Consider the following 15,634-nt stretch of genomic DNA (forward strand, 5'->3'; position numbering starts at 1 on the left):
GAACTTTGAGTACTTAACTTCTCTCAGGTAGACTCTGACCTTGAACAGGGTAAAGCGCTGTAAGAAATGGTGACATTTGTTTTTATTGCAAGACCACCTCGCATGCGATCCTGATGAGATCCTGCAATGTGGTTTTTAGGGTTGAAGAAAAACCTGCAAATGCTGGCTTCATTTCCATCCGATCCCTCAACGCTAAAACTGTGCACAATCACTCACTCTCCTACTGTGGAATTCTCACCATGACGCCTTTAAAGTGTGGACATTATCACACGGCGAAAGAAAAGCCTGCCCGGCTAAGTGGGCGTAAGACCATTTGATCCTTGCTTAGTTGGCATCGGGTAAGCGCCCGCCGAGGAACGCTCCACCTTGCAGAAAATGTGTCCAGAGTGCAGCGGTGACATCTGGAGAACTGTTACCATTCATCCTTTGGAGAATATGCAAATTGTTATGTGGGATTATTTTTAATGTGCGCTTACCTTCCCTGAGCCTATTAGGGCCCATTCAAAGGGGGGGGGGGGGGGTACCTGCCAGGAAACCAAGTACAATAACACAAGTGACACCATTGTTGCTTCCACTAAACCCGTGCGGAGCAGGAGGTGGTTGCTACGAGAGCTTCGGCGGTCACACCGACCTGCTCCTTTCTTCATCAGCCGTGACTTCACTACAGTCGTCAACGTGTGGGCGTGGCCCACTGACAGGCACACGTACCATAACCAATGCGACAACCGTCACAGAGCATATGAAATATAAGCAAAGCCACCTGAAGTACATGTAACCCTCGCCGCTTCCAATTTATAGCACGGTTTTACTGTGTTGGGAAATATGTGGGTGTTATATCATGTCTAGAGGGCTTTAATAATGTAAAAAAATGGATTTAGAGGGTTTTTAAAAACATTTCCTAAGCTTTAACTACAAAAAATGTTAATTAAAAAAGCAAAATAAATAAATAAATAAAATGTATAATATGTCATTAATAATATTAATATTGTTAATAATATGTTCATTAATAAAAAATGTTATATCATGTCTAGAGGGCTCTAATAATGTAAAAAAATTGATTTAGAAGGTTTAGAACCCTTCTTAAGCCTTAAATACAAAAATGTTCATTAAAACAAATTTAAAATAAAAAAATAATAACATAATATGTTAATAATAATATTGCTAGGAATAATATCTTAATAAAAAATGTATATCCTGTTTAAAGGGCTGTAATGTAAAAAATGAACATTTCTGAAGCTTTAACTACAAAAAAGTTCATTAAAAAAATTAAATCAAAAATATAACATGTTATTAATAACATTAATATTGTTATGAATGTTAATTAATAAAAAAATTATATCATGTCTAGAGGGCTCTAATAATGTTAAAAATGGATTTAGATGGTTTTTAAAAAACCTGTCCTAATGTTTAACTACAAAAACGTTCATTAAAAATTAAAAAAAAATAAAAAAACAAAAATATAACATGTTATTAATATGATTAATATGTTAATTAATAAAAAAAAAATATAAAGTCTAGAGGACTCTAATAATGTAAAAAAAATGGATTTAGAAGGTATAAAAAAAACAACCTTTCCTAAGCATTAAGCCTCATAAAAAAAGAAAAAAATATATCTAATCAATGTAAAATATATATAATACAAAAACCATAATACAACAGAAATATAATAAAATGCAAAATAAAATGTCAAAAATATTTTTTTTAAATACTGGCCTGGCGTGCAAATGACTCCATCCTAACCAGCCCGCCATGGCGTAAACACGCCCGACAGAGTCACGGGAGAACGATTTTAATGACGTATGTTGTAAAGATTGTTTGCTGCACTTTAGGGCCCTTTTTAAAAATGACCTTTTTCTTCCAGGAATCACCTGCTGTCATCTTATAGCCGCGTGTTTGTCCCGTTTCCTACCTGGCGACAAGTCACTTCCTCAACAACATCCTGGCTGGTATCTAGACAACACGCAGCCTGGGGTGGATTGTCTACATAGCAAATACGGGTTGTGTGTTTTGGGTTATACGGGGTGAAAGTGGACTGTTTACCAACTGGCCCCTGCAGGGCATGATGGGATAGCCATCAGCCATATTCTTTCATCTCTGCAGTCCAAACACAGCAGGAATTATTTAAATTATCTTCAATTCGGACAAAAAAAACCTTCTTAATTCGACAACACAACAAACAGAAGCTTTTTTTCCCGCGTGTCATTTTTACATTCGACACGATTTAGCAGCCGTGTGTGGAAGAAAGCTCCAAGTTAAAATCCCGGGCTTCCCACCAAGGTAAACCACCGTGACATGTGGCAATTTATTTTTGCCTCCGAGCCAACAAAAACCAGCCTGTGACATCACAGCTTCTGGACCGGGTTCCATTTCTTTTTATGCAGCGGCCTTGTTGATGCATGAGAAAGAATCCATGAGTTACAGCACATGAAAAGTCAATGCACGATAGCTGGAAAGTTGCCGGAATAAAAACATTTTCAGGAAGTAGTGTATGTCATATTTTATGTTATTATTTCTACAACGCTGGAAAATTAGGGCGTAAATTGCAATATAGGGGTGTTATTTTATGTCAAGAGAGCTCTAATAAGCTTCCCAATGTGCAAGTCTGTATTATGTCATATGTCTCATTTTCTCTTATTATGTGTACTATAATGGGTGTTCATTTTAACTATAGGGGTGTTATTGCAAGTCTAGAGAGCTCTAATGTTAATAAATGAACAGATGTCCCGATGCTGACATGTGTGAGCCTGAAGTATGTCTTATGTCTTTGGGTAAAAGGGGTGCAAATGTGACTATAGGGGTGTTATTTCGTCTTTAGAGGTCTCTACTAATGTAAAAAATAACAGGGATGTCTCCTAATGCTGACATGTGTGGTCTGTATTATGTCTTATTTTCTCTTATAATGCCTACTATAATGAGTAATGGGAGTATAAATGTGACTATAGGGGTGTTATTGCAAGTCTAAAGAGCTCTAATGTTAAAAAAAGAAAAGGTCTCCCGATACTGACATGTGTGAGCCTGAAGTATGTCTTATGTCTTTGGGTAAAAGGGGTGCAAATGTGACTATAGGGGTGTTATTTTGTCTTTAGAGGTCTCTACTAATGTAAAAAATAACAGAGATGTCTCCTAATGCTGACATGTGTGGTCTGTATTATGTCTTATTTTCTCTTATAATGCCTACTATAATGAGTATTAGGAATATAAACGTGACTATAGGGGTGTTATTGCAAGTCTAAAGAGCTCTAATGTTAAAAAAAGAAAAGGTCTCCCGATACTGACACGTGTGAGCCTGAAGTATGTCTTATGTCTTTGGGTAAAAGGGGTGCTAATGTGACTATAGGGGTGTTATGTCATCTTTAGAGGTCTCTACTAATGTAAAAAATAACTGGGATGTTTCCTAATGCTGACATGTGTGGTCTGTATTATGTCTTATTTTCTCTTATAATGCCTACTATAATGAGTAATGGGAGTATAAATGTGACTATAGGGGTGTTATTGCAAGTCTAAAGAGCTCTAATGTTAAAAAAAGAAAAGGTCTCCCGATACTGACATGTGTGAGCCTGAAGTATGTCTTATGTCTTTGGGTAAAAGGGGTGCAAATGTGACTATAGGGGTGTTATTTTGTCTTTAGAGGTCTCTACTAATGTAAAAAATAACAGAGATGTCTCCTAATGCTGACATGTGTGGTCTGTATTATGTCTTATTTTCTCTTATAATGCCTACTATAATGAGTAATAGGAATATAAACGTGACTATAGGGGTGTTATTGCAAGTCTAAAGAGCTCTAATGTTAAAAAAAGAAAAGGTCTCCCGATACTGACACGTGTGAGCCTGAAGTATGTCTTATGTCTTTGGGTAAAAGGGGTGCTAATGTGACTATAGGGGTGTTATGTCATCTTTAGAGGTCTCTACTAATGTAAAAAATAACTGGGATGTTTCCTAATGCTGACATGTGTGGTCTGTATTATGTCTTATTTTCTCTTATAATGCCTACTATAATGAGTAATGGGAGTATAAATGTGACTATAGGGGTGTTATTGCAAGTCTAGAGAGCTCTAATGTTAAAAAAAGAAAAGGTCTCCCGATACTGACATGTGTGAGCCTGAAGTATGTCTTATGTCTTTGGGTAAAAGGGGTGCAAATGTGACTATAGGGGTGTTGTTTAATCTCTAGAGGTCTCTACTAATGTAAAGAAGAACAAGAATATCTTAGATATGTCTTATTTTCTCTTATAATGAGTAATAGGAGTATAAATGTGACTATAGGGGTGTTATTACATGTGTGGGGTCTCTAATAATGTTAAAACACACATTTAGAAGGTTTAAAAAAAAGAGGTTTTCTATGCTCTAACTAGGAAAATAGTCCATTTATAAATAAGGACTCCTACCTGGTGGAAATTCACTTATGGGCATTCAAAAACCCAAAGTATGAAATAATACAACAGCAGGGAAGATGAGCGGTGCATTGGTGGTGTATTGGGTCTATTCACATGCATCTCTTTTTAGTGGCTTTCCCATGTGGCGCTGTCGATGCCAGCAAAGTAACAATAAGAGCGGGTGGGCGAGCCAAACTCGTGCGCTATGACTGCCACTGGACGAGCAGAGCGTTGAGGTTCGGTTACCGTGCTTATTGACTCGTCAAACTCGGGGCAGACTGTCACGTACTGGATTTACTTTGCAAGATTTACCGAGCCTTTTTCTGAGTACGCTCGCTACACCGGGACCAAAATGACATTCGAACGCCTCAAAGAGAGAGCGAGGTGAAGCTTGGAATGTTTATAAGTGAAAAAAAAAAAAACGCAGCATATGCCCGGAACAATGCTGTTATTATTCTTGCTGATAATTTCATAATAAGGCCTGTGGAGAGTCACTGGGTTCAGTGTGGAAGCAACGGCCAGCGATTGGAGAGGGAGGGAGCATCATCTGGGGCCTTGGAAGAGGCGGCACGTGAAAAAGTTGTGTGTGTGTGAGAAAAAAAGAAGAGTAAATCTTGTATTTCAATTCATTTGTTAGGGTCTGGAATACATATTATGATAATATGACCAGCCAGGAACCCTCTGTAGACCGGCTAATCTGATTATGTGGCCGAGGGATGAGAATATTGATAACATGTGTCAAGTTCAATCCAAATACTGAGTCCATGCTGCAGTCACATATATGTAGACACTGCTTATATGTAACATATAGTCTCATATCGTCACTGCAAGGGGGGGGGGGGGGGGGGGGGGGGGTTCCAAACCTGAATATTTTCACATTATTCTCATAATATCATGGTAATGGTTTAATTTCATTTGAACATGCATCAGATTACCAGTGAATGCATCACATAATCAGTTCAAAGTTCCACATGTCCAAAAGGAGTAGGAAGAAGCAAAGCTTATTAAATCCTATCCCTCCATCTGGTACTTTTACAATCACTAACTGTTACATTTGTTCACTTCCTGCTTTCTGTAATACAGTTTAAGGGTTTTTTTTGGTTTTGTTTTTTTTGTCTGTTTTTTTTATTTTTCACTTTTTTTTTACATATTTTTTTTTACATTTTTTACATTATTTTACATTTTTTTTAATTTAAAAAAAAAAAAAATTTTAATTTAATTTTGTAATTTTTGTCCCATACCGAAGTACAAGGTGATATGACCATACAATGACGTTATGTGTACCACAGTAAGTGTCAATAAAGTGCTCATAACATACTATTTACTGTTTTCCAAAATGTATAGCTCATATTACGACTTTACTGACATTTTTCCTTTTCTGATCGATATCAATATCCAATATCGTATTTACAAAACTTGGTAAGTGATTTCACACCGCAGACATTGCCGAAAAACCTGTATTTGTTCCGATATCGGACCACACTAGAGTAGGCCTCGTCCTACCAATCTGAAGTTTGACCTCACTTGACCTTCTTCCTATCTTGGAGAGGCGACCATTAATAAATGTGTTTCTAGTTTGGCCAGTGTCGGAAAACACTCATCTGTTGTAAGCATCGAACGCAACAGCAGATCAAATGTAGCTAATATGGATCTGGTGTGATCTAAGGGAGTGGAAGCGAGTGGGAGTGGGAGCTGAAACATATATGGAGTGATATACTCGCACCTGAAAAGATCATCACTTCCAAGACAAACGTGGAGGGAAAGACAAGCAGAAGAGAAGAAAGAAGAAAACAGGAGAAGAGGAGGAGGGGCGGCAGGAGGGGGGGGGGCAGGAAATGTCTTCCTGCGTCACGTTGCTTTAATGCGTTCAGCAGCTGCCAACGAAAATGACGAGCAGCAGAAGTGGTATTTTTTTCCCTCCTCGGCCTCGGCGTCTCGCCCTGGAAAAGCACACAGCTGGAGCCGCGCGGCCAACGAACAAGTGTAATCTTCATGGCGTAATGAAGGTGACGACCAAGATGGATGGACGCGGACGCCGCCGTTTGAGTCATGGCTGCCGGTTTCTTCTCCAACGTCACGCACGTTATGCCAGAATCAGCCACTCCGGCCGTCTTTCATGGGCCTCAACGTGCGGCGACGCGGACGGAAGCAATCTGGTGATCCGACGTAACCATAACGCTCATTTTTGACGGACACAAGTCGCCCTGCTTCTGTTATTATGCAGCAAAAACATATTTTTATGAGGTCAATGCCACTCATAAAAGTGCAACTGCTCTGACGTCAGCCCTGTATGCTGATTACAGCCTCTAGGGGGCGTATTTTCATGGCATTCAATGGAAGTCATTATATTTTTGGTTTCTTTAAGTTTTCAGTCCAATTAATCAGAGAATTGCAACTTTAATTTTGAAATATATTCAAGTAAAATACATCTTGACGTTTTAAAAAAAATAATGTTGCTCATTTTTGGAAAATTAGCTGTGAATGCATACCATACACACTTATTTCATTGTTAATCAATACCAGAATATTACTATCTTTGCATATATGAACTGTATATAAAATAAAAAAAAATAAAAATACCAGCATCATTCTTGGATGAGTTGTGATTGTCTTTTGTGTTTTTAGTCATTTTTAAAAATTATTTCTCAAGGAATGTAAGCTAAAAAAACACATTATTTAATACACAAATTGAATTTATGTTGTTAAATTAATATGTAAGCATTGATATTTTTGGAAAAATAAAATAAAAGTAAAATGACAATTCTTTTATATTTTTAAATTAATTATTCAATGAAAAGTTTTTTTTAGAAAATTAATTCTCATAGAATTTTTTTAAAATTATTTCTCAGGGAATGTGAGCTAAAAAACACATTATTTAATATACAAATTGAATTTATGTTGTTAAATTAACATCTAAGCATTGTTATTTTTTGAAAAAATAAAATAAAAGTAAAATGACAATTTTTTTATATTTTTAAATTAAATATTTAATGAAAAGCTTTTCTTAGAAAATTAATTCTCATAGAAAATAAGCTATATACTGTATATATATTACATATATATATATTATGTTATATTAATACCTCAGCGTTATCTTTATAAAAATTGTATTTTCTTATGAAAACAGAGCCATTCAAGTCCAAAGTTGCAAATATGGAATCAAATGGTGTCCAAATGACGCTGTTTCAGGTGACAGGGAGGGAGGAGGGTGAGGGTGGTCCTCTACCTCCACATGCACTTCCTGCGTCGTCCACTGGATAGACTATATAAACCCGCAGAGACCACCTTCTCCTGAAGACCTCTTATAGTTTGCAAAGCTCCCAAAACTGAGGTGCCAAGGACAACTCCAGGGGATCTCTTGCAGAAGAAAAAAGGTAGAAGAAGGTTTATCTCTCATCATCCCTTAGAAGTCCAGTAGACTCAACAAATTTACTTCCATTGCAGCTCCCAATCCGAGGCGCCAAGGATTTGCAAGCATGCAGCCTCACTTCCTTGCCTTCGTATTTCTGTGCACGCAATGCGGAACAAGTGCGCTGGCTGTGGACGCGGACGCCGCTACCGACGCGCCATCCCCGGCGTCACAAATGGCCAATTTCACCGGCATCGGAGCCGGAGCCGGAACCGACACTTCTAAAAGCAGGAGGAAGCGGTACATTAGCCAGAACGACATGGTGGCCATTCTTGATTACCACAACAAAGTGCGAGGCAAGGTGTTCCCTCCCGCGTCCAACATGGAGTACATGGTGAGTGGCCCTGCATGTTGGACAACCATGCGTCAGGACTAAAGTCACACTTTCTAGAAGGGAATTGGTATCTTCAGCTGTTGGACCACCTAAGTAGTCACTTCCAAAAGGAAGCAGGGGTCATGTGTCCTAGAGGAGCCCCACTGGCAACAGCAATGTGGACGCCTGTGGGTGCCTGCAGTTATTTGGCAGGAAATACACCACCGCCATTATCATCGGAATTCATGTTGATATATCATATTAACCACATACTGGGTACTCATCATAACATTTATTATTATTATTTATTATTTATTTATTTTAATTATAAATATATTATTGATAGTTTTTGCAACATGTCAAATTATATTGTTATACTGTATATTGTGTTTTTCCACACATATTTTTTGTTATTTATTTATACCTTTTAAAAGATTATTTTTGAAGTTTCCCAAATTTTCAATAAGAATTTATTATTTTTGTAATTATATTTTTATATTGAAAATATATGTGATTTTTGGAATTTATTTTATTTATTTATTTTAATTATAAATAAATTATTGATAGTTAAAGATAGTCAAATTATATTGTTATACTGTATATTGTGTTTTTCCACACATAATTTTTGTTATTTATTTATACATTTTAAAAGATTATTTTTGAAGTTTCCCAAATTTTCAATGAGAATTTTTTATTTTTGTAATTATATTTTTATATTAAAAATATATGTGATTTTTGGAATTTATCAATTTTTGAATGATATATTTTACATTATATTTACTTAATTTGATCATAAAAAATTTGTCAAATTTTAAAGCTTTAAAATATTTTTTATTATCATTATTTATTTATCATTATTTATTTTTTCAACATATTTTAAAATGAGTACGATGTATTCAAATGCAACTCTTCCCTGACTTTCACTGGTACTCGTCACTGATTGGCCGGCAGGAGTCACATGGTTGTTCAGCCTTCCTTTGATGCATGTGGTGTTCATGGAGACTGGAACTACCAAATATGGTGCCTTGCTCTGTTAGAAAGTTATGAAGTTTGTTAGTTATGAAGCTTTTGTGTGGTTAAATCATAGGATGATGATGATGACCCCCACCCCCCCACACCCCCCCACAGCACTGCTGTTTGGGTGTCTAGCAAGCCTCCATGTTGGGAATGGATCCAATTTTCCATCACCACGATGGAAAACTTTTGGGATCAAAGAGTCGCCTGATAGGTCGGCGGCTCTCCTCTCTTATGTAACCGTTGTGATGGATGCCGGTCGCCATGACAACAGCGCCTTATCTCACATCTTAGCGTTGAATGGGACGAAGATGGAGGGGATGTGGTGTCTATATTTTACGTCAGTTATGTAACGCTTGCCATGCGTGTGCATGTGTGTTGTGTGTTGTGTGTGTGTGTGTGTGTGTGTGTAGGTGTGGGATGACAATCTGGCCAAGTCAGCTGAGAACTGGGCCCACGCCTGCCTGTGGGAGCACGGCCCGTCTCACCTCCTCAGGTTTCTGGGTCAGAATCTCTCCGTCAGGACAGGACGGTAGGTGACCTTTGAACTCGGGTCCGATTCCGAATTATTTGAGGTGTCGCACGGTACGTGAAGATTAGCTAACATGTCGTCTTTTCACAGTTATCGATCCATCCTCCAGCTGGTGAAGCCGTGGTACGACGAGGTCAGGGATTATTCTTTTCCTTACCCCCGCGACTGCAACCCCCGATGCCCCCTCAGATGCTACGGCCCCATGTGCACCCATTATACACAGGTAAGGATTACCGTGACTGCGTTACTGCCCCTGACCGCGCCGAAGCAGTACGCCGCATTTCCACGCTCCTCCTTGGTCTGTTTTACAGATGGTGTGGGCCACCACCAACAAAGTGGGCTGTGCCGTTCACACGTGCCACAACATGAACGTTTGGGGTTCCGTGTGGAAGCGGGCCACGTATTTGGTCTGCAACTACTCGCCAAAGTAAGTCGCCGTCACGTGCGAATCAACCCGTTAACCTAATCCCACCGCGAGTCGTGTGTCTTATTATGTCGACTATATTGGGCAATAGAGTAAAGATGACTGTAGGGGTGTTATTTCATGTATAGAGGGCTCTAATAATGTTAAAAAGAACAAACAACCCTGTATTATGTGCTATTATATTCACTATGTTGTGTAGTATGAGTGTAAAGGGGACCATAGGGGTGCTATTTCATGTCTAGAGGGCTCTAATAATGTTAACAAGAACAAACTACCTTGTATTATGTTGTATTATATCTACTATATTGTGTGATACGAGTGTGAAGGTGACCATAGGGGTGCTATATCATGTATAGAGGGCTCTAATAATGCTAAAAAGAACAAACAACCCTGTATTATGTGTTACTATAGCTACTATATTGTGTAATATGAGTGTAAAGGGGACCATAGGGGTGTTATTTCATGTTTAGAGGGCTCTAATAATGTTAAAAAGAACAAACAACCCTGTATTATGTGCTATTATATTCACTATATTGTGTAGTATGAGTGTAAAGGGGACTATAGGGGTGCTATATTATGTATAGAGGGCTCTAATAATGCTAAAAAGAACAAACAACCCTGTATTATGTGTTACTATCGCTACTATATTGTGTAATATGAGTGTAAAGGGGACCATAGGGGTGTTATTTTATGTTTAGAGGGCTCTAATAATGTTAAAAATAACAAACTACTCTGTATTGTGTTTTATTATAGCTACTATATTGTGTAATATGAGTGTGAAGGGGACTGTAGGGGTGTTATTTCATGTATAGAGGGCTCTAATAATGTTAAAAAGAACAAACTACCTCATATTATGTTTTATTATATCTACTATATTGTGTAATATGAGTGTGAAAGGGACTATAGGGGTGTTATTTCATGTCTAGAGGGCTCTAATAATGATACAAATCATCTGGTCAATGCAATCACTTGAAACAGGAGTTCAGAACATGCAAAGAGAGATTGCGGGTCTGTTCACACGTCTCCTTTTGTGTCTTTTAGGGGCAACTGGATCGGAGAGGCTCCCTACAAAGTCGGGGTGCCCTGTTCCGCCTGCCCCCCCAGCTACGGGGGCTCGTGCAGCAACAACATGTGCTTCCCCGCCCTGAAGACAAACTACCTGCACTGGTTCAAATAAACACAAGATGCCCCCCCCCCCCACCACCACCACCGCCCGCACCCCTCCCAAGCCACAGTACCACAGAGACGCTATTCTCATGGAGTAGCGTCCGGATTTGCACAAGAGACATGGACCAGTCTATTTTTGTATATATGGGCTTATTTAAAGACACAAAGCCACGTTTGAAGGCAGCAGACCATTTTTTGACCACGTGTACATAAACTGTAAATTAATTCTCACCAGATTTTCTAATTTATGCGTAGAATCCTTCCCAAACATCCACGCCAGCAGGGTGCTACGTAGAGTTTACGGCGAAGGGCCGTGGCGGCGGCGGCGGCGGCCCGAACGTGACGACAGCTGCTCATGCGTGCTCACTACGGTGCTATACGGGCATCACACCTCCCTGTTGTGTGCTCTGCCTTTTAGGAATGCTGGAATCCAACCTTCAAACGGACGCCAGCGTAGCCACGCTACACGCTTCACCCTCGGCCGTCTATTTTTGTCCCGTGAGGAATCGCTCGGACAAAAGTGCACTTGACTGTGAAATTTGAAATGTAAACATGACCTGACTACTTCTGTTTATTTTTTATTTTATTTCTTCTTAAACGCAGTTTAAATCTGCACTTATTTGGCTTTAACACCGCAAATAATTTGTCTAAAGCACAACAGACGTGAGCCCTTTTTGTATTTGATAATCATATGTCTTATACTGTATTGATATATATCGGAAAAATGATATTTTTTGTCATGCAATTCTGGAGCGAGACATTCAAGTGCACCTTAATTGTTGTAAAAGTCCAAAATTGCAGAAAAATCCTTTTGTATACGTGTACATAATCATCATACTCGGACTATCCTTTCTACTACAATTATTGTATAAGTTATTCATTTTTTTTATATACATGATATATTATATTTTTGTATTGTTTTGTTCAACAATAGCGAAACAATTATTAGCATTTGGGCAACAAAGCACTAGCAAACTAGCCTGGCAAATCCAACATCTTTGCAGCAGCGTTATGAAGTGATTGAACAAAGTGGGCATTGCTGCTAAAAAAATTAAAAATATATATTAAAAAAAAAAAAACAGGAAAAGTTCCGCACTGACTGTATTGAAATCAACAAGACTTTTATGCAATGAAGTGCTCTCTTGCTGTTGGAATGTTTAATAAAGTGATGTCAAAATGGGTCTGAAAGTGTGATGATGGCCATAGAAGAAGAGGAAGTTGTTGGGATGTGTGGACTTTTGGAAATACACCTTTTTCTGATTTTTATGTACAATATTTTGACATTTGAAAAAGTGTACAGCTTCTTCAGTAGGACCCAAGAGTTAAGGAACCTAAAAAGGGTGAGTAGTTTTGCTTTAGTTTAGTTTTAAGACATGGCTGCCTTTCTGTGCCTTTTCTACACTAATTTAATACACTATTTGCACATTTAATACACTATTTTAAGCTGTTTTTAATCCTTTTTATCTCATTTTTTTTTGTCCAAGAGTTAAGAAGTTTAGAACAATCCAAGAGTTAAGAAGTTTAGAACATGTGAGTAGTTTAGTTTTATTTTACAACTGCATTTTTATGCAGTTTCTATTTTTTAACAATATTTTGACATTTGAAAAAAGTATTTAGCTCATATTTTCTTCAGTAGGATCCACGAGTTAAGGAACTTAAAAAAAGGGTGAGTAGTTTTACTTTAAGTTTGGTTTTATTTTGCAGCTGCCATTTTAAAAGTAATTTCAACATTGTTTTTTTATTTGTATTGTTATTTAATTTTAATTGTTAAAAGCATTTTAAAGCATATTTTATTTTTAAAAGAGCGATACATTTGGTTCCATCCTCCAGCACCAATGAGGAGGCCTGATGAAGGTGAAAGTTAAGCTTGTGTGCGTCTGCCTTTTTCTCCCAGTATCTTTCATATGCAAGTCCTATTTAAGTGTTGTGCGACTGATTGTGCTATGTGAGTGTTTGTGAGAAGGCCTTCCATGAGAAGCTATTAGATGGACTAAAGGCGAGTGGGTTGACTTCAGCTTAGGTTTATTATCCGTATGACAGTTACGGTTTCACTTGGAAGTCAAGTGAACAATACGACGAGGGACCGAAATCGGGAAAGGACGGGTGTTCAACATCTGAGGTTTGAGCGTACGAAGAGGAGGGTGAGAAAAAGCAAAGAGGCAAAGAGGGAGCCTCTTGTCTGAGCGTGTCCAGTGAAAGCATTGACCTCAAAGCAGGAGGAGGCGGGGAGCAGAAAGGAATGCCAGAAGCTGAGACGAGTGAGAATGTGTGTCAACTCCAGGCACACAAACTAAATCAAAGCGTTAGCAGTGGGGGGGCCGGAGGGGGGGGGGCAAAAAAGGAGACAATGATAAGAAAATCTGTGATTTTTTTTTTCAAGCCGCATCAGCTGTGCAAGGTCATAAATGACTGAATGTTTTTGCAGATGTTACCTCCCGTTCGGGATCGCCAGGTATGCGTCTGGGTCAGCCTGAAAAGTCGGCCTTGACGTCTGCAGACGATCAAACAAACAAACAAGAAATGTTTTATTCATCAGCGCCGGAACACGTGTGAGCCGGGTGCCTGGGAGACATCCCCGCGGATGCTAACCTTCGCGCAGCGCGAGGGATTCCTGCCCTTCCATGAGGCCAGACGGGAGCTTTGCGATGCCTGGAATCGGCTGAATGAGAGATTTCGAGGAATCGGTTGGTTTGCTTTGGAAAGCGTTTGAGGGAGCCGAGCCAAAGAAACGATCGAAAGGCAAATAATCACAAAGGCAACGTTGGAACCTGCTGCACTAATACGGTCAAGTACTGTGGACCCCGTAGTACAAGTATCAAATTAGGTCTTTGAGAGTTTTTTTATTTGCCAAATTGTTCAACTTTCCTCTTTCATAATCTTCATAAATTTTCTTATGACTTAAAAAAACTGCATATTTTTCTGTAATATTTCACCTAATAAAACAGCATTATTTTTCCCCACAATACTTTTTTATTCTTGTAAAATTTAGATAATTCTTTCTCTTAATATTTGGACTTTATTCTCGAAAAATTAGTTGTTTTTTCCATTTAAGGTGATTTTTATTTCCAACCAGTTCACCTTGTTGTAATTTTGACTTTATTCCTATATTATAAACTTTTTCCTCAACCTACTTTGCCAAAAATTACAACCTTATTTTGTTTTATTTCTCTTACTATTATGACTATTTTTTTCTCGTTAGAATGCAACTTTTTCCTATATATATTTTGACTTTATTCTAAAAAAATTTGATTTTTTTTTCAATTTTTTTCCCCAACTCTCAACGTTCTCATAATGATAACGTTATTCCCATATTTTGAACTCATTCTTACAACATTGCAATTTTTTTTGCAAAAAAGTCCAATATTTTAAGTTTAAGCTACTAAAATTTTATTATTTTTCCTATTTTTTTATTATTTTGGTACAACAAAGGACTTTTTTCTCTTGATATTTTCACTTTATTCTTGTAAAACTATGGCAGACTTTGCCATTTTTTCTGTTTTCTTTCTTAGTTTCTTACAATTATATATTTTGAATGCATCACGGGACAATAAAAACACAACCATGTGCCACAGATGGCCCCCGTGCCACATGTTGGACCCCCCTGTTTCAGCCTATGCAACACATCACGGCCTTGGTCGCAGTCGCTACCAGTCAATCACGAAATAATCTTCCGACACAACAAGTCCAAGTTAACATGAAATCCCCCAAACCAGAACAACCCAGACTACAAACGTGGGTGGAAATGTTGGACAAAAAAAACGATGCCCCAAACGTGAGCACGGAGCAAATTGGCTGCGTTCACATGGCGGTGCGGACATACGAGGCCGATGTTTTGGGAATGTGCTCCACCGTTGGCACGTACACGTTAAAGCCCTCTTGCGACCATAAATCTATCACAGCCGCCCGGCTAACGGCAGGGGTGGGTTTTTGCGCCGCCTCTTCTTTGAGGAGGGATGCCCCGACTTCAAACGAGGTGTAAAAAAGAAAAAAAAAACCGCGTACTCAAGTCACGTGCCTATTTTGCCGAGTTGACCTTGTTTGCTTAGGACAGGAAGTGAGCGACATGATGAGGGCGACACACAAATAAAAATGCAAGTCGGTCACTTTTCTTGCCGGGTGGTTTTATCTTGGCAAAGTAAAGCCCTCACATGGTCGGCTAAGAAATTAATTATGCATACTTGTAATACCTCAGCACTCGTTATGACAAAGGGAATTAGCTGGAATCGCTTCGGGACGCCGCTTGACCTCCGATTTCTTCAGATTTCAAAGCAGATTTACTTTTCTCATTGGAAAGAATGGAATATGAATTAATCCGTTCCAGGGTCAAACTGTAGCCAGGGTGGAAAAAAAGTTACTTTATTGTGATTAATCACATTGGGCCTCATCGAAAGCCATTTTGTTCC

The 15,634-nt window shown here is 38.5% G+C and overlaps 1 protein-coding gene and 1 long non-coding RNA gene across 3 annotated transcripts in view; one reads left to right on the forward strand and one right to left on the reverse strand.

The window, feature by feature from the left end:
• LOC131108463 (uncharacterized) overlaps positions 1-15,634 on the reverse strand; it is a 55,894-nt gene that overhangs the window by 15,499 nt on the left and 24,761 nt on the right. The gene's annotated exons all lie outside the window — the stretch shown is intronic.
• Positions 7,637-12,366, forward strand: pi15a (peptidase inhibitor 15a). Its single transcript, XM_058059415.1, has 6 exons — positions 7,637-7,746; positions 7,817-8,115; positions 9,522-9,640; positions 9,731-9,863; positions 9,952-10,067; positions 11,106-12,366. Exons 2-6 carry the CDS (start codon positions 7,849-7,851, stop codon positions 11,239-11,241), a joined length of 771 nt encoding a protein of 256 aa, XP_057915398.1. The 5' UTR covers positions 7,637-7,746; positions 7,817-7,848; the 3' UTR covers positions 11,242-12,366.

The sequence above is a fragment of the Doryrhamphus excisus genome, chromosome 21 (genome assembly GCF_030265055.1).
Source record: "Doryrhamphus excisus isolate RoL2022-K1 chromosome 21, RoL_Dexc_1.0, whole genome shotgun sequence".
Lineage (NCBI taxonomy): Eukaryota > Metazoa > Chordata > Actinopteri > Syngnathiformes > Syngnathidae > Doryrhamphus > Doryrhamphus excisus.